This window comes from Heterodontus francisci, chromosome 17, assembly GCF_036365525.1.
Source record: "Heterodontus francisci isolate sHetFra1 chromosome 17, sHetFra1.hap1, whole genome shotgun sequence".
Taxonomy (NCBI): domain Eukaryota; kingdom Metazoa; phylum Chordata; class Chondrichthyes; order Heterodontiformes; family Heterodontidae; genus Heterodontus; species Heterodontus francisci.
The window spans coordinates 59,407,266-59,430,367 of record NC_090387.1 but is presented as its reverse complement, the minus strand read 5'-3'; the positions used below and the strand labels follow the sequence as shown (position 1 = coordinate 59,430,367).

At 43.1% G+C, this 23,102-nt stretch overlaps 1 protein-coding gene across 2 annotated transcripts in view; it reads right to left on the bottom strand.

Moving 5' to 3' along the window:
• Positions 1-19,811, bottom strand: part of lpcat2 (lysophosphatidylcholine acyltransferase 2) — a 110,310-nt gene extending 90,499 nt beyond the window's left edge. The window contains exons 1-3 of one of the 2 annotated variants that reach the window (XM_068049476.1): positions 19,608-19,811; positions 18,239-18,381; positions 4,101-4,321 (exon numbers count right to left, since the gene is read on the bottom strand). In XM_068049476.1, coding sequence (XP_067905577.1) covers positions 4,101-4,321; positions 18,239-18,381; positions 19,608-19,754 — 511 coding nt within the window. In that variant the 5' untranslated portion in view covers positions 19,755-19,811. The remainder of the gene's footprint in view (positions 1-4,100; positions 4,322-18,238; positions 18,382-19,607) is intronic. The other variant, XM_068049477.1, reaches the window with a different exon arrangement.
• Positions 19,812-23,102: the final 3,291 nt, after the last annotated feature.

The following is a 23,102-nucleotide window of genomic DNA, read 5'->3' as shown; positions in this document are numbered from 1 at the left end:
GCCCGAATCTAGGGAATTTTGGAAAATTAAAACTAACGCATCAACTATCTCACTAGCCACTGCTTTTAACACCCTAGGATGAAGTCCATCAGGACCCAGGGACTTGTCAACCCACAGCTCCAACAATTTGTTCAGTACCATTTCCTGGTGATTGTAATTTTCTTCAGTTCCTCCCTCCTTTCCATTTCCTGACTTAGAGCTAATACTGGGATGTTACACATAACCTCCATAGTGAAGACCGATGCAAAATATCGGTTCAATTCATCTGCCATCTTCTTATTATCCATTATTAATTCCCCAGACTCACTTTTTATAGGACCAACGCTCACTTTGTTAACTTTTCTTTTTTAAATATCTATAGAAACTCTTACTATCTGTCTTTATATTTCCAGCTAGCTTTCTCTCGTACTTTAATTTTACCTTCCTTTTCAATCTTTTAGTCATTCTTTGCTGTTTTTAATATTTTGTCCAATCTTCTGGTCTGCCACCCATGTTTGCACAATTATCGGCTCTCTCTTTAAGTTTGATACTATCTTTAACTGTTTTAGTTAACCATGGATAACGGGTCCCACCCTTGGAATTTCTCTTTCTCGTTGAAATGTATCTATTCTGTGTATTCTGAAATATCCCCTTAAATGTCATCTCTATTGACCTATCCCTTAACCTGATTTGCCAGTTCACTTTAGCTCGCTCCGCTTTCATGCCCTCATAATTGCCCTTATTTAAGTTTAAAATACTACTCTTGGAACCACTCTTCTCTCCCTCAAACTGAATGTAAAATTCAATCATATTATGATCACTCCTACCTAGGGGCCCCTTAACTGAGGTCATTAATTAATCTTATCTTGTTGCACAATACCAGGTCTAGTATAGCCTGCTCTCTGGTTGGCTCTAGAACGTATTGTTCTAAGAAGTTCTCCCAAAAACATTCTATGTACTCCTCATCTAGGCTACCTCTGCCCATCTGAATTTTCCAGTCTATATGGAGGTTAAAATCCCCCATAATTATCACTGTATCTTTCTGACAAGCTGCCATTATTTCTTCCTTTATACCGTCCCACATTGTGGTTAGTTAGGTGTCCTGTACACCACTCTCACAAGTGACTTCTTGCCTTTATGATTTCTCATCTCTACCCAAACTGCTTCTACATCCTCGTCTCCTGAATAAGGCTTCTTCTGCTCTGATCTAACAGTGTCCCAATACCCTTCGTCTTTGAAGAGGATCTTTAATGTACCAATATGATTTTTTTCATTTCTAACACCAGCCATCATTTATTCCTGAAGATTGACGATGCATACGAACTGTAACAACTCATATTGCACCTTTAATGCAATAAAATATCCGAAGGTGCTTCACAGGGACAGAATAAAACTAAATACGACACCAAGCCACATAAAGAGCTATTAAGTCAGATGACCTAGCTTTGTCTGAAAGGAGGAAAAAGAGGTACAGAGGCAGAGAGGTATAGGGAGGGATTCCAGAGCTTAGAATCTTGACAGCTGAAGGCAGGGGGGCCAAAAGTGGAGGAATTACATTCAGGGATGCTCAAGAAGCCTAAATTATATGTGTGCAAGAGGATTATGTGGCTGCAGGAGATCACAGAGATAGGGAGGGGCAATGCCATGGAAGGATTTGAAAAATAGAATGAGAATTTTAAAATCAAGACACTGCTTGACCGGGAATCAACATAGGTCTGCTAGCACAAGGGTGATAGGTGAACGGGACTTGGTGCGAGTTAAGACACAGGCAGCAGAATTTTGGATTTCCTCAAGCTTACAGAGGGTAGAATGTGGGAGATCAGCCAGGAGTGTGTTGGAATAGTTAAGTTCAGAGGTAACAAAGGCATAAATGAGAATTTCAGCAACAGATGACAGTGGCGCAGTGGTTAGCACTGCAGCCTCACAGCTCCAGGTACCCAGGTTCGATTCTGGGTACTGCCTGTGTGGAGTTTGCAAGTTCTCCCTGTGTCTGCGTGGGTTTTCTCCAGGTGCTCCGGTTTCCTCCCACAAGCCCAAAGACTTGCAGGTTGGTAGGTAAATTGGCCATTATAAATTGTCACTAGTATAGGTAGGAATATGGGATTAGTGTAGGATTAGTATAAATGGGTGGTTGATGGTCGGCACAGACTCGGTGGGCTGAAGGGCCTGTTTCAGTGCTGTATCTCTAATCTAATCTAATCTAATGAGCTGAGGCAGGGACAAAATCGGGTGACGTTAGAGATGGAAATAGGCAGTTTTAGTGATGTGTGAATATGTGGTCGGAAGCTCATCTTGGGGTCAAATAAAACACCAGACTTGTTTAGTCACAGAGTGTTGCCAGGAAGAGGGATGGAGTCAGTAACTAGGGAATGGAGTTTAGAGCAGGGACTGAAAACAATGGCTTCAGCCTTCCCAATATTTAAACTTCTGCTCATCCAGCACTGGATGTCAGATAAGCAGTTGGATACTAAATCAGAGAGCTTATACTTTCGGCCTACAAGATTAAGGATGGGTTGAAACTGCCCAAACTTAAGTTATTTGTGACCTCTGCAACTTCAGAGGAAACTTTCCTATTATCAGTCTAACCTAAATTCAAAACCAGCTGCCTTGGTGAATACAACAGAGTGGCTAGCTAGGCCATTTCAGGGGGCAGGTAAGAGTCAACTACATTGCTGTGGGTCTGGACACACATATAGGCCAGACAAAGCAAGAACACCAAATTTCCTTCCCTAAAAGACAATGGTAAACAACTGTTTTACAACAATTGGTAATTTCATTGTTATCATTATTGATACTAGCTTTGTATTCCAGATTTATTTAATTCAATTTACATTTCAGCTGTTGTGGTGGGATTTGAACTCGTGCCTTTGGATCATTAGTCCAGGCCTCTGGATTACTAGGCTTATAGCACAACCACTATGCTACTGTACCCCTGTCACACCTACATTTTGAAGATATGTTTCCAACTAAAATAACTTGCATTTATATGATGTTTTTAAGGTAGAGAAAAGTTCCAACCTGCTTCACAGAGATGAAAGGAGCAAACAATCACTGAGCTAAAAAAGGTCTTGCATTGGATGTCTCAAAGTGCTTTGCAGCCAATGAAGTACTTTTGAAGTGTAGTCACTATTGTAATGTCAGATATGCGGCAGCCAATTTACACACTTCAAGCTCCCACAACTAGCAATGTGATAATGACCAGATTATCTGTTTTTGTGATGTTGATTGAGGGATAAATATTGGCCAGGAGACCAGGGATAACTTCCCTGCTCTTCTTCGAAATAGTGTCATGGGATCTTTTACATCCACCTGTACAGGCAGATGGAGTCTCTGTTTAACATCTCATCCGAGATATGGCACCTCCAACAGTGCAGCACTTCCTCAGTACTGCACTGGAGTGTCAGCCTTGATTTTTGTGCAGGAGCACTGGAGTGAGACTTGAACCTTGCAATTCAGGGGCAAGAGTACTACCAACTGTGTCACAACTAGGACGAATGACCAAAAGTTTGATACCTGATGCCAAATGATACCTGTGCAACCACACTTAAGTAAAAAGTCAACAACCTTATGGAGGGGAGAAAAACAGCAAAATGTAGTGCTGGATCTGTTGCCTTTTGTCTTCGATGGAGATTCTCTGTGGAGGTTTAAGATGTGGACATACCATCCACACCTTCAGGTCTGCACCTCGTCTCAGCTAGAACTCTTGCATTGGCAAAGTTGGTAACAACAAAGTTGAAAACTGGAATGCTTTCCTACTCTGACACTCTCATCATGAGCCTCACATGTGGATCACACTACCGCTATGATCAGAGTTTCAGCCTGCTTAATTTGAAAATCCCTTATTGCTGATCTTTTAGCAACGTTTTAATACAATTATATTTGGAATGCATCAAGAAAGCTTCCACATAAAATTAAAAACATTTTTCCATATGCTTGTTTTCTTTTATTTACATAGATAGCAGTACTTCAAGAAACATACTTACAAAATGCTACATCTTGACTACCTCGTTACCACGTACTGATAACCCAGACAAAAATTTCAACCTGAACATTTAACACCAGCTTATGATGTGAACATAAAACAAACAGTGCAATAAAATCAATGATTTAAAAAAACTCACATCCAAACAAGGGAATGTCAGCATTCTCAGCTCTTGAGACAACTGATGGTATCTCAGCAACGATATTCACAACTGCATCAAAGAAGGATGAGTGAGGAGCAACAACAAGGATCGGGGCCTCAGATGCGTCGGCTTTTTTTCCCTTCACTTTAATTTTCATGAAGCCCATACAAAAATAAAATGCACGTCCCAAGGATTTCAACACAACTCGTGAAACACGGCTGTAAATAAAATCAATTGATATGAGAAATTAGCACTTCCTCCAGTTTAGACAATGAGAACACAGGTGACCTTTTTTTTTTGCTGGGGGAAGGGCAGGAATAGAAAGCATTTCTAGTCTTTTCTCCCCACCATAAAATAAATTTTAAATTAAACTCATTTACAACCATATACATTGAAGATTTTGTGTTCATGTATGCTTTGCAAGGTTGTCACCTAATTGCATTAACATAAATCATAATAGTAACCAGGAATATAGCAAGCTTTTCTCATGGCAATGTTAAAATTTTGGAACCCAATTTTGAAGAATTGTGCTATGCTTGATTGCAATACACATCATAACTATATGTGCCACCTGTTTGGAAAAGTCGTTAAATAAATTAGATGCCTGGAACAAATGAACTTAAGACTATTTTTGAACAGAACCAATAGGGTGGCACTTGAGGACCCAGTGCCACCAGGACTAACAGGTCCCCCATCAGCAGGAGAGCACCAATAGCACAATATTAATATAAATGGTCCATTTAAACTAAGAGTTACACAAAAAAAATCAAATAAACTAAATCATAATCATACTGTATTATCAAACCATTAATGTCCTGTGGGGCCCACTGGTCACGCAAGCCAAATGGGCTTAGGTAAAGTGTCCATGAGTTATAGTCACTTCTTAGCTTTCCGATGCCGTTCACATGCCTGGTTTAGTTGAGCTTTGCACAGTGTAAATCACTTACTTTTCTTCATTTTCAGATTTTATTTATAGGCTATTAAACCCAAAAGCTACCTCTGTGAAAGTGGTTAAAATATGTATATTTACCTCTACCTACTTTCTAGTTGGTCCTATAAAGCAGGGGTATCCAACTTGTGATCCTACAGCCACAGGTTCTCAAGCTTCAAAAGTGAAGCATGCAAAACCCAGACCACTCAACAATTTGCCCTTTTGTTTCTTATTGGTTAGTTTGGCCTGTTTGACTTTCAGAAACCCAGTGGTTTGCAAAAGGACTGGTTTTTAAGTTCTGTTGCTTTATTCATAGATAAACCCTAAATCAGAACACCAGCATCTGCCAGTACCAGCAGCTTGAGATATAAGCAAATTAATGGGAACAGAGCAACTTTTAAATATGACCAAGGTGAGCTCCTCAGTTCACCTCTATATAGCACACAAAGACAAAATCTTGGAGATGCCTACCAAAGAAAGGACTCCTTCCAAGCCACAACAAACCTGGTCTTACCTAAAACACTAAACTGTACCCACACCAATCTGGAGAGTTTCATTGGCTACATTACCCCTTTTGACCTGTCCCTCATCTTTATGTCATCTGACTCTTCCCAGATGACAACATCTCTGGCAATGGAATTTCACAGCTGTTTATCAGAAGTAGTCCAGACTCTGATTTTTTCCCCCATATTTTCTACTGCAACAACTTTATTCCTCTCAGTGTTTGCTCTGTTCACTTCATTTTCCACAGAGGTCCTGAAACATCTTCCTTTTTCCTCTGGTAAAACTTTCCCTCAATTGTGGTAATTATGGGTAGAAGTTGTAACTAGCCCATTGCCTGCATCTCTACTGCCCTTTCACAAGTTCAACAGTATCCTTTTTGTTTAAGTTCCACCATATGCACCTCTGCATTCCCCAAACAACCTTCCATCATCGACATTGTGATCCCATCACCAGGCATGTCTTTTGGAGGGACTGTTGCCTCTACAACAATCTCATTCACTCTTCCCTACCCCTAATTATAGTCGTCTCCCCCATGTAAGTGTAGAAGATGCAACACCTTTCCATGCGCTTTTTCCCACATTATGGCCGGAATTTAACGCCCCCATGAGCGGGCTAGGAGGTGGAGGGCAGGGTGTAAAGTCAGGTGGGAGGCAGGAGTTACCATGGCCATCGTCTTCCATGGACTCACCTCTCCCTATCTCTAATCTCCGGCAGCCCCTCAACCCTCCGAGATATTTGAGTTCATCTAATTCTGGCCTCTAGCATCCCATTTGCTCCAGCATTGGTGAATATCTCTTTCCTCCTTTAAGATGATCCTTAAAACCTACCTCTTTGACCAAGCTTTTGGCCATTGAGCCACATAAGGTGATATTAGGGTAGATGTCTACTTTTGCCTTATAATGCTCCTGTGGAACAATATGGTAAAGGTGTTGCATAAATAAAAATTGTTTTTGTTGGATGTTGCCAATTACACTGTTCTAGAAAGTTTTGTACCAATGTATTTTAAAGTCAACTGTTTAGGGGAGGAGCCGGATAGTGGACAAATGATTGGTCAAAGCAATAAATATGTAATCGTATTGTGTACACGCAAGTAGAATCTTCCAACCCATTATGCTTAATCTGTTAAGCATATTCATTGCATTAACGTTATAACCATCTGGTGCAACAAGCCGATAAATATTGACTGACACTGCTTTAAAAGTTTTTTAACCTCTTCAGCATACAATCACAATATACAAAATAGACAATCCAACAGTTGATCTTTCCTGTTTTTTTCTAAATTCCTGGACAAGATAACTGGATAAATGAGTGATAAGTTACATTACTATAATGCATTTATGGGTTATCCACCCATGACCTACCCTCCTTAAATTTTACACACTTTCAACAGCATGAGGAAATATTACTAAATATTATTCCAACATACCGATTTTAATTTAAGAAATGGATGCAATTCAAAGTAATGAACAAAATAGAATAGATTCTGATGCTAAATGCTTAATAATAAAAGAGATGCATAGAAACATAGAAAATAGGAGAAGGCCATTCGGCCCTTTGGGCCTGCTCCGCCATTCAAAAAATATCATCGCTGATCGTCTAATTCAGTATCCCATTCCCGCTTTCTACCCATATCCCTTAATCCCTTTGGCATTAGTATATCTATCTCCTTGACTTGGCCTTCACTGCCTTCCGTGGTATAGAATTCCACAGGTTCAGCACCCTCTGAGTAAAGAAATTTCTCCTCATCTCGGTTCTAAATGGCATACCCTGTATCCTGAGACTGTGACCCCTGGTTCTGGACTCTCCAGCCATCGGGAACATCCTCCCTGCATCTAGCCTGTCTAGTCCTGTTAGAATTTTCTAGGCTTCTATGAGATCCCCTCGCATTCTTCTAAACTCTAGTAAATATAGGCCTAGTTGACCAAATCTCTCCTGTATATGTCAATCCTGCCATCCCAGGAATCAGCCTAGTAAATCATCTTTGCACTCCCTCCAAGGCAAGAACATCCTTCCTCAGATAAGGAGACCAAAACTGCACACAATACTCCAGATGTGATCTCACAAAGGCCCTGCATAACTGCAGTAAGACATCTTTGCTCCTGTACTCAAATCCACTTGCAATGAAGGCCTTCCTAACTGCTTGCTGCAGCTAAATGCTTGCTTTCAGCGACTGGTGTACAAGGACATCCAGGTCTCGCTGCACCTCCCCCTTTCACAATCTATCACTATTCAGATAATCTGCCTTTCTGTTTTTACAATCAAAGTGGATAATCTCATTTATTCAGGTTATACTGCATCTACCATGTATTTTCCCACTCACCCAACTTGTCCAAATCACATTGGAGCCTCTTTGCATCCTCCTCACAGCTCACATTCCCCGCCAGCTTTGTGTCATCTGCAAACTTGGAAATGTTACATTTAGTTCCCTCACCCAAGTCATTAACATATATTGTGAATAGCTGGGGCCCCAAGCACTGATCCCTGCGGTACCCCACTAGTCACTGCCTGCCACCCGGAAAAAGACCCGTTTATTCCTACTCTCTATTTCCTGTCAGTCAACCAATTCCCGATCCATGCCAGTATATTACCCCCAATCCCATGTGCTTTAATTTTGCACACTAACCACTTAATGTGGGACCTTACCAAAAGCATTCTGAAAATCCAAATACACCACATCCACTGGTTCTCCCTTATCTATTCTACTAGTTACATTCTCAAAAAACTCCAGTAGATTTGTTAAGCATAATTTCCCTTTTCTAAACCCATGCTGACTTTGTCCAATCCTGTTTATGCTTCCAAGTGTTCTGCTATCACATCCTTTATAATAGACTCTAGCATTTACCCCACTACTGATGCAAGGCAGATGATACTGATGAAAGCAGATTAGAAGCACTGATAAAACCTACTGGCCAGCTAGGTAACAATGACTGATTCCAAAAGATTCCAGCCTATTTTTGTGCAATCTAAAATTTGTACTGCAACCTTCCTTAGACCATACATTATGCACACACAAGATGGAAACTACAGTGGAATTATCTAGAAAAAAAGTACATGAGAAATTAATTAAAAAGCAAATCATTTACAAAACTAGCTTAGCATATGAATGAGGAGCATGAGTAGGCCACTCGGCCCCTCAAGCCTGCTCCGCCATTCAACAAGATTATGGCTATCAGATTGTAACCTCAACTCCACATTCCCGCCTACTCCTCATAGCCTTTCATCCGCTTATCAAGAATCTATCTTCCTCTGCCTTAAAAATATTCAAAGACTCTGCTTCCACCGCCTTTTGAGAAAGAGAGTTCCAAAGATTCACGACCCTTAGAGAAGAATTTCTCCTCATCTACGTCTTAAATGGGTGATCCCTAATTCTAGATTTTCCCACAAGGGGAAACATCCTTTGCACATCCACCCTGTCAAGACCTCTCAGGATCTTTTATGTTTCAATCAAGTCACCTCTTGCTCTTCTCAACTCCAGCGTATACAAGCCTAGCCTGTCCAATCTTTTCTCATAAGACAAAGCACCCATTCCAGATATTAGTCTAGTAAACCTTCTATGAACTACCTGCAATGCATTTACAGCCTTTCTTAAATAAAGAGACCAATTCTGTACACAGTACTCCAGATGTGGTCTCACCAATGTCATTTATAACTGTAGCATAACCTCCCTACTTTTGTATTCAATTCCCCTCGCGATAAACGATAACATTCTATTAGCTTTCCTAAGTACTTGCTGTACCTGCATACTAACCTTTTGTGATTCGTGCACTAGGACACCCAGATCCCTCTGCATCTCAAAGCTCTGCAATCTCTCACCATTTAGATAATATGCTTCTTTTTTATACTTCCTGCCAAAATGGACAATTTCAGAGTATCTCACATTATACTCCATTTGCCAGATTTTTGCCCAATCACTTAACCTATCTATATCCCTTTGTAGCCCCCTTATGTCCTCTTCATAATTTACTTTCCTACCTATCTTTGTGTCACCAGCAAATTTAGCAACCATACCTTTGGTCCCTTCATCCAAATCATTTATATAAACTGTTAAAAGTTGAGGCCCCAGCACAGATTCCTGTGGCACACCACTTGTTACATCTTGCCAACCTGAAAATGACCCATTTATGCCTACTCTGTTTCTTGTTAGCTAACTAATCTTCTATCCATGCCAATATGTTACCCCCTAAACCATGACCTTTTATTTTCCGCAATAACCTTTGATGTGGCACCTTATCAAACGCCTTCTAGAAATCTAAGTACAGTACATCCACCGGTTCCCCTATATCCACAGTACTTGTTACTTCAAAGAACTCCAATAAATTGGTTCAACATGATTTCCCTTTCACAAAACCATGCTGACTCTGCCTGTTTACCTTGAATTTTTCTAAGTGCCCTGCTATAATGTCTTTAATAATAGCTTCTAACATTATCCCTATGACAGATATCTGGCCTGCAGTTTTCTGCTGTCTCCCTTTTTGAATAAAGGAGTTACAATTGCCTGATTGGTGATGTTACATTTACAGTGGAGTACTTCTGAAACAAGTGCTTGTTTTAATCTCAAAATTGGGTAGATCTGCTACAATGTACAACACTGTCATCCTTTTAGACTGTTCTCCCTTAATCTTAACACTTTCTAACAGTTATTCTTAATTTTTGATACATCAATTTCCTGAAGATTAAATAAATAGAAACAAACTTACTTAGCACTCCATTATGTGCCCTGAGCCACATCATCTAACTAACCCCAAGTTCACATCAGACCATAGTAATCATGGTCTACCTAAAAGGTGTCCATTAGGATATGGCCTTTTTAAAAAACAAACTCCAAATCAATACATACTCTAAGCCAGATAAACCAGAACATCCCATGGTAGACTGGAGAGCAGGATGTCAAAATGAATTGATTCTGCATAATCCACTGACCAATTAGGTATCAAGCATATTTAATTTTTCAATAAACCATGACGATATGAGTCCACCTTTTTAAAAACGCACTGTTCATGATGCATCAATTTGCCATTGGTGGTATTGATAAGATTTTGATTATAGCAAATACTGCAAGCATATAATATTACAAAGGTGATGGTAACTGAAATTAGCAAAACTTTGGCATTTCTATACACCAAATAAGTTTGGGAAAGAGTCCTGGGATATAACCCCATCACTTACAAAAGAATTAAGATGCATGCCTAAAATCTATAGACCAAAGAACAGTACAGCACAGGAACAGGTCATTCGGCCCTCCAAGCCTGCGCCGATCTTGATACCTGCCTAAACTAAAACTTTCTGCACTTCCAGGGATCGTATCCCTCTATTCCCATCCTATTCATGTATTTGTCAAGATGCCTCTTAAATGTCGTTATCGTACCTGCTTCCACCACCTCCCCCGGCAGCAAGTCCCAGGCACTCACCACCCTCTGTGTAAAGAACTTTCCTCGCACATCCCTTCTAAACTTTGCCCCTCTCACCTTAAACCTATGTCCCCTAGTAACTGACTCTTCCACCCTGGGAAAAAGCTTCTGACTATCCACTCTGTCCATGCCACTCATAACTTTGTAAACCTCTATCATGTCGCCCCTCCACCTCCGTCGTTCCAGTGAAAACAATCCGAGTTTTTCCAACCTCTCCTCGTAGCTAATGCCCTCCAGACCAGACAACATCCTGGTAAACCTCTTCTGTACCCTCTCCAAAGCCTCCACATCCTTCTGTTAGTGTGGCGACCAGAATTGCACGCAATATTCTAAGTGCGGCCTAACTAAAGTTCTGTACAGCTGCAGCATGACTTGCCAATTTTTATACTCTATGCCCCAACCGATGAAGGCAAGCATGCCGTATGCCTTCTTGACTACCTTATCCACCTGCGTTGCCACTTTCAGTGACCTGTGGACCTGTACGCCCAGATCTCTCCTAAGACTTCTGCCATTTACTGTATATTTCCCACCTGCATTAGACCTTCCAAAATGCATTACCTCACATTTGTCCGGATTAAACTCCATCTGCCATTTCTCCGCCCAAGTCTCCAACCGATCTATATCCTGCTGTATCCTCTGACAATCCTCATTATCCACAACTCCACCAACCTTTGTGTCGTCCGCAAACTTACTAATCAGACCAGCTACATTTTCCTCCAAATCACTTATATATACTGCAAACAGCAAAGGTCCCAGCACTGATCCCTGCAGAACACCACTAGTCACATCCCTCCTTTCAGAAAAGCACCCTTCCACTGCTACCCTCTGTCTTCTATGACTGAGCCGGTTCTGTATCCATCTTGCCAGCTCACCTCTGATCCCATGTGACTTCACCTTTTGTACCAGTCTGCCATGAGGGACCTTGTCAAAGGCTTTTCTAAAGTCCATATAGATAACATCCACTGCCCTTCCTTCATCAATCATCTTCGTCACTTCCTCAGAAAACTCAATCAAATTAGTGAGACACGACCTCCCCTTCACAAAACCATGCTGCCTCTTGCTAGTAAGTTTGTTTGTTTCCAAATGGGAGTAAATCCTGTCCCGAAGAATCCTCTCTAATAATTTCCCTACCACTGACGTAAGGCTCACCGGCCTATAATTTCCTGGATTATCCTTGCTACCCTTCTTAAACAAAGGAACAACATTGGCTATTCTCCAGTCCTCTGGGACCTCACCTGTAGCCAATGAGGATGCAAAGATTTCTGTCAAGGCCCCAGAAATTTCTTCCCTTGCCTCCCTCAATATTCTGGGGTAGATCCCATCAAGCCCTGGGGACTTATCTACCTTAATGCTTTGCAAGACACCCAACACCTCCTCCTTTTTGATAATGAGATGACTGAGACTATCTACACTCCCTTCCCGAGGCTCATCATCCACCAAGTCCTTCTCTTTGGTGAATACTGATGCAAAGTACTCATTTAGTACCTCGTCCATTTCCTCTGGCTCCACACATAGATTCCCTTCTCTGTCCTTGAGCGGGCCAACCCTTTCCCTAGTTACCCTCTTGCTCTTTATATACATATAAAAAGCCTTGGGATTTTCCTTAATCCTGTTTGCCAATGACTTTTCATGATCCCTTTTAGCCCTCCTTACTCCTTGCTTAAGTTCTTTCCTACTGTCTTTATATTCCTCAAGGGATTCGTCTGTTTCTAGCCTTCCAGCCCTTACAAATGCTTCCTTTTTCTTTTTGACTAGGCTCACAATATCCCGCGTTATCCAAGGTTCCCGAAACTTGCCAAACCTATCCTTCTTCCTCACAGGAACATGCTGGTCCTGGATTCTAATCAACTGACGTTTGAAAGACTCCCACATGTCAGATGTTGATTTACCCTCAAACAGCCGCCCCCAATCTAAATTCTTCAGTTCCTGCCTAATATTGTTATAATTAGCCTTCCCCCAATTTAGCACCTTCACCCGAGGACTACTCTTATCCTTAGTATAGGTGGGTGGTAAGGAAATATAGGGACAGGTGGGGATGTGGTATATGGAATTAGTATAGGGTTAGTATAAATGGGTGGTTGATGGGCAGCACAGACTCGGTGGGCTGAAGGGCCTGTTTCAGTGCTGTATCTCTAAACAAGTACCTTAAAACTTATGGAATTATGGTCACTGCTCCCGAAATGCTCCCCCACTGAAACTTCGACCACCTGGCCGGGCTCATTCCCCAATACCAGGTCCAGAATGGCCCCATCCCTAGTTGGACTATCTACATACTGTTTCAAGAAGCCCTCCTGGATGCTCCTTACAAATTCTGCCCCATCCAAGCCCGTAGCACTAAGTGAGTCCCAGTCAATGTAGGGGAAGTTAAAATCACCCACCACTACAACCCTGTTACCTTTACATCGTTCCAAAATCGGTCTACATATCTGCTCCAATAAGGTTAACATTTGTTGTGAGAAAAATTGTCAATGTGATTGATGCCAAGTAGCAAGTGAAAAGCATAACTTGTTCGAGCAATCAAATAAATTCAGCAGGTTTAGTTTCCCACTAATTTACATCTATTGCATCCAAAAAATTGAATGTACAGTTTCAAAATTGTTTGCTGGATTATTTGCTTTCTCACTTAATATATTTTGATGAAGCAAACCCAAAAAACGTTTCTGGAGTCTGTCACTGCTTCATCCAGTCACTGCAGCAAAGGCACACTGATCCGGTGGAGTACAGTATTTTGCTGCACATTAATGTGTAAAGTAGCTCTACTTATTATGTCCTGTGTTGAGTGTGAATATCCCTTATCACACTATGTGTACTATTTTAACTGCTGCGATCATGCTGATAATGGAACAGGCTCCATCTGTTCTTATTGCGGTATATGAGGCAAGATATGTAATGGTATAGTGACTGTATTTGTCAATGCCAGCATGCTATTTCACAGCTAAATTAAATGAATCTTAGCAAAATTAATGTGCTCATGTGCCAGCACAGCGTTAGGCAATGTAAAGTACTCTTTGTACCAGTATTTTATTATTTACAGTAGTAAACGAAGACTTGTGGGGAGTGGGAGGGGTAGGAGTAGGGGGAAAGAGGAGAAAGAGGAAAGAAAACAGTCCTATTTACACTGGAAATCTCAATCGAGAACTAATAGATTAGCTCATGAGTAGCCCACATACAAAGTGCATTCTCATGTAAATCCAGCAAAAAATTCTTAGAAACTGTAGCTTTATGCACTAGAATGTTACAAATTGGACACTGACAATTGTCAAGTTTAAATAACTGGTAATTATTTATCCCTTTCAGGACACCAAAAATTTTGCATGCGATTAACCAAAATCTAGTTTATTGAAATAAGCCCACATTGTTTGCAACTGAGGCCAATTTGAAAGCATTAATATACTTATGCTGTTTGCGCGCGCGTGCGTGCACGCATGCACGGGAAGTGAAAAGGAAAGCGATGTGCTTCAAGATACTCGGGATTCATAAAAGGGAAATTAGAAAATAGAAGATTTGCAAGCAGTAAATCCTCAGTAAATAACTGCAGTGAAATACGTTGCCTGTAATTTATCTGAGGGGAGTACAAAGTAATAATGAAACAGCTCAGGTGATACAAAAGAGCAAAGTTATCTGCAGTCCAAGGTCAGGAATCCTGTAAGCCCATTCCTCTCAATTTTACAAGTAATGGCAACAATTATAAAATGTGCAATTTATTTTTGGATTTAAAGAATCATCGCAGGATGATTCATACTGCAATTAGAAGGGTGCACGCAGGAGATATCCAAAATTGGGCAAAATGATTGCATTCGACCTCAATTTCCTGCTGATGGAGGAGTTGCAGGAAGTGAACCAAAGCTGAAGAGGAACAGCTAGTTTCTAAAAAGAGATCAAGTTAGGAAGTAGAGTGGTAGGGAAGGCAGTAATGAGACTCAGGACTGAAGATGGGTTACAATTTACAATCAGTACTAACTTTTTTCATTACTTGACTCCCATCTCTGTAATTCCCTGAGATAGCACGGAACACTGCTCGGCTGGAATTTTATGTTGGGCGGAGGCCCCACCCGTCTACCAGCCAAAAGGTCAGGAGCGAGCCCAATTTCGCCAGGGCCTGGGGAGCCACGCCGGGACTTTATGCTACCCAGGCACTTATTTGGCCTTGGACGGGACTTCCACCTCTCTGAGACAAGAAGTCACACCTAATGAAGCTACCGCCCAATCAGTGGGCCAATAGCTCCCAGTCCCAGCAACACCACTGAGAACGGTGGCCACTGCTGGGACTGCACCCAACCAACAGCAGCTACAGCAGGGTTGCCCAACATATGGCCCGCCAAAGGTTTCCATCCAGCCTGCGTGTGTAAACTGTACCGGGGACCATTCCTCATCTTCGCCAGGGGTCCGTGACTGGAGATGAGAAATTTCCCTTTGTCTTCTGCTTGCAGACCAGCTTTTTAAAAAAAAATTCGCTGTCAGTTTCACAGTTGACAGGTGTTGACAATGGGAACAGCGGTTTCCCAACTTCGGACAGATTCGGGGTTTTCCGGCAGGTTCCAACTTTATTAAAAAAAAACCCTGAAGCTGCCCAAAGTTTAGTTGGAACCCGCTGTTCTCGATGTCAATGGCCACCAGTTGTGAAACTGACAGTGCGATTTTTTTTAAACAAAAATGACCAACCATCTGCTGAGCTTTTCATCTCTCTGCAACTGCCAGAGAGAAAGAGGGGCATGGGGGACTGGCAGTGAGCAAGAGAGGGGGCAGGCAGCGAGTGAGAGAGGGTGATGAGAAATTAAGTCAATAAATTAAACTTATTTAAAGCTTCTTCACAAAAATGTACATTTGTTGTTTTGATTAACAGTAAGATACAATTTTAATGCCTTTATCTTTCCAAATTTGTCTCACCAGCCCTCTACGCAAGACAAAAATTGTAATGTGGCCCCCCACACAATAAGGCTGGACAACCCTGAACTAGAGGGAAGGCAGCACTGGAAAGAAAGTAAGTTTTTGGGGCCTCGCCTTGGTCAATGAGCTGGGCCCCGGCGAGGCAAGGGGATTGGTGGTTGTGGCAGAGGGGGGGGGGGGTGTCAGTGTTGTGCAGTGGGGGCGGTTGGGCCAATGGGGGGGGGGGGGGGGAAGGGGGTCTATGCTTGGCACAGAGTGCCCGATCAGAAGGGCACCCCCCCCCCCCCAAATCCACAAGGCGGCTGTCAGGTTTTACCTGGTGCAGTGGCGAGGACACATCGTGAACGGCACCTCCCGCCTCCCACTCAATTTTACGCCAAACCCACCCCCCCCCCCCCCCCCCCACCAGCCCGCTCCCGTAAAACATGGCCCTAGAGTTCAATCTATACCGAGGGGAAAGAAGATTGGGACCAAAACAAAGACACACAATTAGCAACTGAAATGAGAGCACAACATACTACCCAATATGGCTGACTAGGACAAAAATCTACAGGGTGAACAGCTTGAGCTCAGCATGCATCAATATTACCTGTATTAACCGGCACATAGCTCAGGGTCATTGCAAGTAAACAATTTCATTAAAAATTTCAGAAATCAGTCACAACACCAAATTTTAAGTGGTTTATAAAGATCATCTGAACTCTGTTATTAAACATATGCTTAACATTATAAACAGATCTCTCCCACCACAGGTCATGAGTGGTGGCTTTATGCTTCCTTTCTCATGGTTGTGGAATTTTGTTAAGCATGTGGATAGCATGGACCTGATAGTCAGAGGGAGCTCTACATTATTTATGGAGACCCAAAATTTGTGTATGTGCATAAATACACATACATACACACACACATATAAACATACGTGTGTGTGCATATGTATATTGACACTGATCATTTGCCATTGCGATGGATGTCAAATTACAAAGAAGCTGCTTAAACCGTATTAAGTGCAGCAACTATTGAGGAAAGCTCAAGCAGCTGTTCGCATCTTATTACCTCTCATTAAGTCCAACTGTTCACCAATGATCCCTGTAAAATTTTGTTGCTGCACACGGTAGGTTTTTTCAATGCACTGTAACTTTAAACTGTTTTGTGCCGCCCAAGTACTTATCATGGAATAAGGCCTGCCTGATACCTTTCAAGCTGCTGTGAGGTTTTGAATACATGTAGCTGAGCGGGATCATTGCTCCACACCCCCACTGACTCTAGAACTCCTGTCACTGCTGCAAGCCCATCTTGCCAGCTTGCTGACCTCTACCTTCTGATTCCATTTTAAAATTAACAGAAGTCTGACTGCTTCTTCAATGCATCCAGGTCAATAATCTGTTTTTAAATTGAGATATAGCTGGCTTATTATCCCGTCGTTTCATATTCTGAAGCCTAACAATTATTCCTAATACTACAATTTGATTCAACAGCCACTGGCTAGGAAAGGATTAAAAAAACACCCTGGGTTTCCACTCCCAATCATTATGAAAGGCAGGATTGTTTATACAAGAGAGGACTAAGCTAGGCTCTACTCTGACACACCCAGCCGACTGACATCCTCCACCCAGACTGATATGGAGAATGTCCATCTGTCTGCATGAAATACTGAAATCCTGTCGCCATCCACAAAATTGTACTGAACCTAAGTCACTGCCTTCAGAAAATGAGGCAAGAAAATATATCCTGAAGCGTGACAAGTTTCTTTGGGTGACGCTAGACGACTTTATCACTGATGCAAGTGCAGTTTTTGTTGCAGATTAACTTGCAAAATGAGAACTGAAACTGGAGTTTCAAGTCTCAGATGAAACCAAGCACATTAATGCCAAGCAGTGCAAGACCCCTTCAAGAGGAACTTCGCACTGTGTCGTTAACTCCAGTCTAGAATGAAGCCACATTTCAAAGTGCTCAAGGGTCCACCAAACCACCTTGGATGAGAGAACTTTGATTATAACCTTTGTGGTAGAAGAATGTGAACACTGTCACACTTACAACATAAAAAATTTTGATTTGAGAAAATTTTGATTCTGTTCGAAACAAATGCACAGAGCTCTCTTGTTGCACCTTGGATACCAGTTAGACTCATTAGAACAGAAGAAATAGCAGACCATTCGGCCCCTTGAGTCTGCGCCCCCATTCAATAAAATCATGGCTGATCTTCTCGATCAACTCCACTTTCCTGCCTGCTTCCCAGCAGACACTACAAAAGTCTGCTAAATGCAACTGGCAACCAGCCAATTAGTGTCAGTTCCTTAGCTGGAGGATAAATGCTGCCTTACGTTCATCCTCCTAGAGGGTAATGAATGTTATTTTGTATTGCTGGTGCATTAGGTGTTTTAAAACCAAAAATAACCAGTGCTTACCGTTTCCAGTTTGGAATTGGCTCTTGATTTGCACATATCGGGCAGCACATCCGTCCTAAAAATGCACATGGCCAAGCAACGAGCGCAATGAAAAAAATACAGAGGAGGCGCAAGGGTACAAGGGTGACGCTGGCCAGAACTATCTGCAAAAAAGATACAATAAAATACGATTGGTGACTACACTCATAGCAAGAAAACCACTTCCATAAAAAATAAACAGAAAACGAAACCTGTCACAAAATTGCACAAAGTAATGTGCTCAAGAAAAAAAAACACACCCAATAAAATGTGCAGAACTGAGCCCACAAACACACAGAACAGTGTTCAGGTACACACATGCAATAGCAATGGTGAACACAAAATTCTGTTCACCCTCTAGAGTCATGACTCCACAATCTGCTGACCCCCATGGTATTTTCACTGTTGACCCACACTCTGCTGATCACAGTGCTACCCACCTCTCCCACCCCACAAGTGCTTAATTTCACACGGCTGACAGCACTGTTTATCCGGCAAAGCTGAACCACACAACAGTGCTTTCACTGTGTTGACCTCTCAGTGCTGGTCCTAAATCTGCTGACCACGCTGACCCCTCACTACTTTCACTATATTAACCCCTACTATGCTGACCTCACACTCCCCTCTCTCTCTCTCTCCCCCCCGCCCCCCAGTGCTGACCTCGCACGACCCTCGCCCCCCCCCCAGTGCTAACCGCGCACTCTCCTGGCCCCCTCAATGCTGACCCCGCACTCTCCTGGCCCCCAGCGCTGGCCCCCTCAGTGCTGGCCCCGCACTCTCCTGACCCCCAGCGCTGACCCCACACTCTCCTGACCCCACACTCTCCTGACCCCCAGCCCTGACCCCGCACTCTCCTGACCCCCAGCGCTGACCCCGCACTCTCCTGACCCCCAGCGCTGACCCCGCACTCTCCTGACCCCCAGCGCTGACCCCGCACTCTCCTGACCCCCAGCGCTGAGCACGCACTGTCCTGACCCCCAGCGCTGACCCCGCACTCTCCTGACCCCCAGCGCTGACCCCGCACTCTCCTGACCCCCAGCGCTGACCCCGCACTCTCCTGACCCCCAGCGCTGACCCCGCACTCTCCTGTCCCCCAGCGCTGACCCCGCACTCTCCTGTCCCCCAGCGCTGACCCCACACTCTCCTGACCCCCAGCGCTGACCCCACACTCTCCTGACCCCCAGAGCTGACCCCCGCACTCTCCTGACCCCCAGCGCTGACCCCGCACTCTCCTGACCCCCAGCGCTGACCCCGCACTCTCCTGACCCCCAGAGCTGACCCCCGCACTCTCCTGACCCCGTTAGCCGCTAACGGCTGTCGCGCACACACACTCGCCTCCCTTTGGACTTACTTTCAGCTTGTCCGCCACGCTGAGCTCGATGTGATAAATGAACGGGTTGAGGATGGGCGGCTGAATAAGCGACTTCTGCCTGGGGACGGGGAACACCCTGTTGATGGACCTGCTCCTGCCCCCGGTCACAACGCAAGAGCTCGACATCTCAGCCGCCACCAGCCGCTTCTCCACAGGCTCTGCGCTGCTCCATCCGGGGCATGCGCAGAGCAGCCTGGACCGGCCCGGCCCGGCCCGGCCCGGCCCCGCCCCGCACGCGCTGCAGAGGGAGGTGCAAAGAGAAGACAATGAGCCCGGACCGAGGATTGCAGCGTCAAACAGCTCAACTCTAATAGGATTATACTTACCTTAAACCATATCTGCCTGCTTTTCAATTTCATAACTGAGAAAAATGCTTTATTTTCATTTTTTAACCTGATAGTCATAGAGGCGCCCCTATATATAACAAGTCTCTGCACGATGTTTAGACTTGTTCGTGAAAAATGAATCATTTGTTCAATCGTTGTCATAGTCAAACCTGTCAAGTATTATTTATTTCAAATGAGTCATGTGTTTCTAATGTCAATGTCACCTCGGTGTGCTCCTGTAAACTATCTTTGGCTTAGGTTTTTTTTTCAAAATGTGAGTTTTAGACGCAATCAGTTGTTTGGAGAAGAGGGTTAAACAATTATTTTTGTTAGCCTGAATTATTAAACACCTGGGCTGAAATATTAAGCTTAAATGAAAAGTCACTGTACCAGAAAAAGAATCCACCATTAGGTGGAACAATCATTTTTCAAATGAAGGTAGATTGCACGACCGCAAGTTGGCTGTCTGCCCAACTGAAAGTTTTTTTATCAGTTCATGGAATGTGGGTGTGGCTGGCTAGGCCAGCATTTTTTGCCCATTGCCATTGAGAAGGTGGTGGTGAGCTGCATTCTTGAACTGCTGTAGTCCTTGGGATGTAAGTACACCAACAGTACTGTTAGGAAGGGAGTTCCAGGATTTTGACCCAACGACAGTGAAGGAACAGCGATATAGGTCCAAGTCAGGATGGCATGTGGCTTGGAGGAGAACTTTTGTTCCTTTAAAAGATTGCTTTAAAAATGTGATTTCCTCCTCCCTTTATTATCACACTCATATGAATGTTTTTCATTCTTTCTCAAGCACTGGAAGTATCAACATGACATAAAGTGATCCCAAAAGAGTACAATATTCATTGGAAAGAAGGGAAAGGTGCTGCAGTGAAATCAATTCTTTAGAATGAAAACAAGTTGTAAGTCTGCGTTTATTGAGATGGAACCGGGGTCAGTTCAAGATTCTTTTTGCTGGACAGCCTTGATGCTTTTAAGAGATCGGCACATTGTGAACATGTAAAAGAAGAGACGAGAAAATTAGATGTCTTTTCGAGGAGATCTGTTAAGAGGTGTTGACGTTGTGAAAGGTTTTGATAAAGTAAAATGGAACACCTAAGACTGGTGGTTGAGTTAGTGACTAAACAGAAGAAAAAAAAGATTGTCACGAAAAATGGTTCAGAGAAATCTTTTTGTGCAGAGCGCTGTTAGGACAAGGCATATGCTATCAGAAAAAGTGGTGGAAGCAAAATCATTATAGCTTTTGAAAGTGAAGTAGTTAGGTATTTGGAAAAATAGCATCAAATGGTATAAAGGGCAAGAAAATAACTTTTCATTTAATAGCTTCTTCAGAGAGCTGGCATAGACTTGATGGCCCAAATGGCCTCTTTCTGTGCAGAAAGCACCCATTTCGACCTCTCCACCAACTCTCTCTACTCTTCTATTGTCTCTGTGTTGTCAAATTGCTTGTCCAACGTCCAGTCTTGGATGAGCTGCAATTTCTTCCAGTTAAACATTGGGAAGATCAAACAACAGCATCAGCTTGTATTTATATAGCACCTTTAATGTAATAATGTACCAAGGTGCTTCACAGAAGCAATATAAAACAAAATAAAATAATTGAGCCACATAAGTAGCTATTAGGGCCGATGACTAATCAGTCAAGGGGGTAGGTTTTAAGGAGTGTCTTAAAGGATTAAAATGAGATAGAGAGGCAGAGGTTTAGGAAGGGAATTCCAAAGATTAGGGTCTTGGCAGCTGAAGGTACTGATGGTGAAGCAGTTAAAATTGGGGTTGCTCAAGAGGCTGGAATTAGAGGAGGGCAGATATCTCGAAAGGTTGTAGTGCTGGATGAGATTACAGAAATAGGGAGGGGCCAGGTCATGAATGGATTTGAAAACAAAGATAATTTTAAAATGGAGGTGTTCTTTAAACAGGAGCCAGTGTAGGTCAGCTAGCACAGGGATGATGTGTGAATGGCATTTGGTGCAGGTTAGGGCACATATAGAAGAGCTTTGGATGACCTCAAGTTTAGAATGTGGAAGGCCAGCAAGGAGTGTGTTCGAATTCTCAAGTCTGGAGGTAATAAAGGCATGAATGAGGGTTTCAGCAGCAGAAGAGCTGAGGCAGGGGTGAAGACAAACGATGTTATGGAGGTGAAAAGCAGTGGTCTTGGAGATGGCATGGATATGTGGTTGAAAGCTCATCCCAGAGTCAATATAACACCGAGGTGAATGGTCTGGTTCAGCCTCAGACAGTTGCCAGGGAGAGAGATGGAATCAGTGGCTAGGGAATGGAGTTTCTGGCGGGACCAAAGACAAAAGCTTCAGTCCTCGCAATAGTTAATTGGAGAAAGTTTCTGCTCTTCCAGTACTGACTGTCAGATAAGCAGTCTGACAATTTAGAAACAGTGGAGGGGTTGAGAGAGGTGGTGGTGAGGTAGAGCTAGGTGTCGTCAGCATACATGTGGAAAATTATGTGTTTTTGGATGATGTCACCAAGGGGAAGCATGTAGATAAGCAATAGGAAGGGGTCCAAAGATAGCTCCAGAGGTAACTGAAGGAATGGGAAGAGAAGCCATTGATAGCGATTCCCTGGCTACAATTATATAGATAAAAATTGAACCAGCCAAGTGCAATCCCAATCATCCGGACCAAGGTGGAGAGATGTTGGAAGAGGACAGTGTGATCAACTGTGTCAAAGGCTCCAGACAGGCTGAGAAGGATGAAGATGGATAGTTTGTCTTCATCACAGTCACATAGAATGTCATTTGTGACTTTGCTAAGAGCTATTTCGGTACTATGACAGAGGCGGAAACCTGATTGGAAGGATTCACGCATAGAGTTCCGGGAAAGATGGACACAAATTTGGGAGCTAACAACAAGTTCAAGGTCTTTGGAGAGGAAAGGGAGGTTGCAGATGGGGTAGTGGCTTGCAAGGACGGAGGGGGTCAAGGGTTGTTTTTTGAGGAGAGTGGTAAGTACGGCAGATTTGAAGGCGAGAGAGACAGGACCTAAGGAAGGAGAACCATGAACGATGACAACTAACATGGGAGCCAGGATGGGAAATTGGGGGTATGGTCAGTAGTTTAATGGGAATAGGATCAAGAGAGCAGGAGGTGGATGTCATGGACAAGATAAAAGCAGAGGGCAAGAGGGGAGAT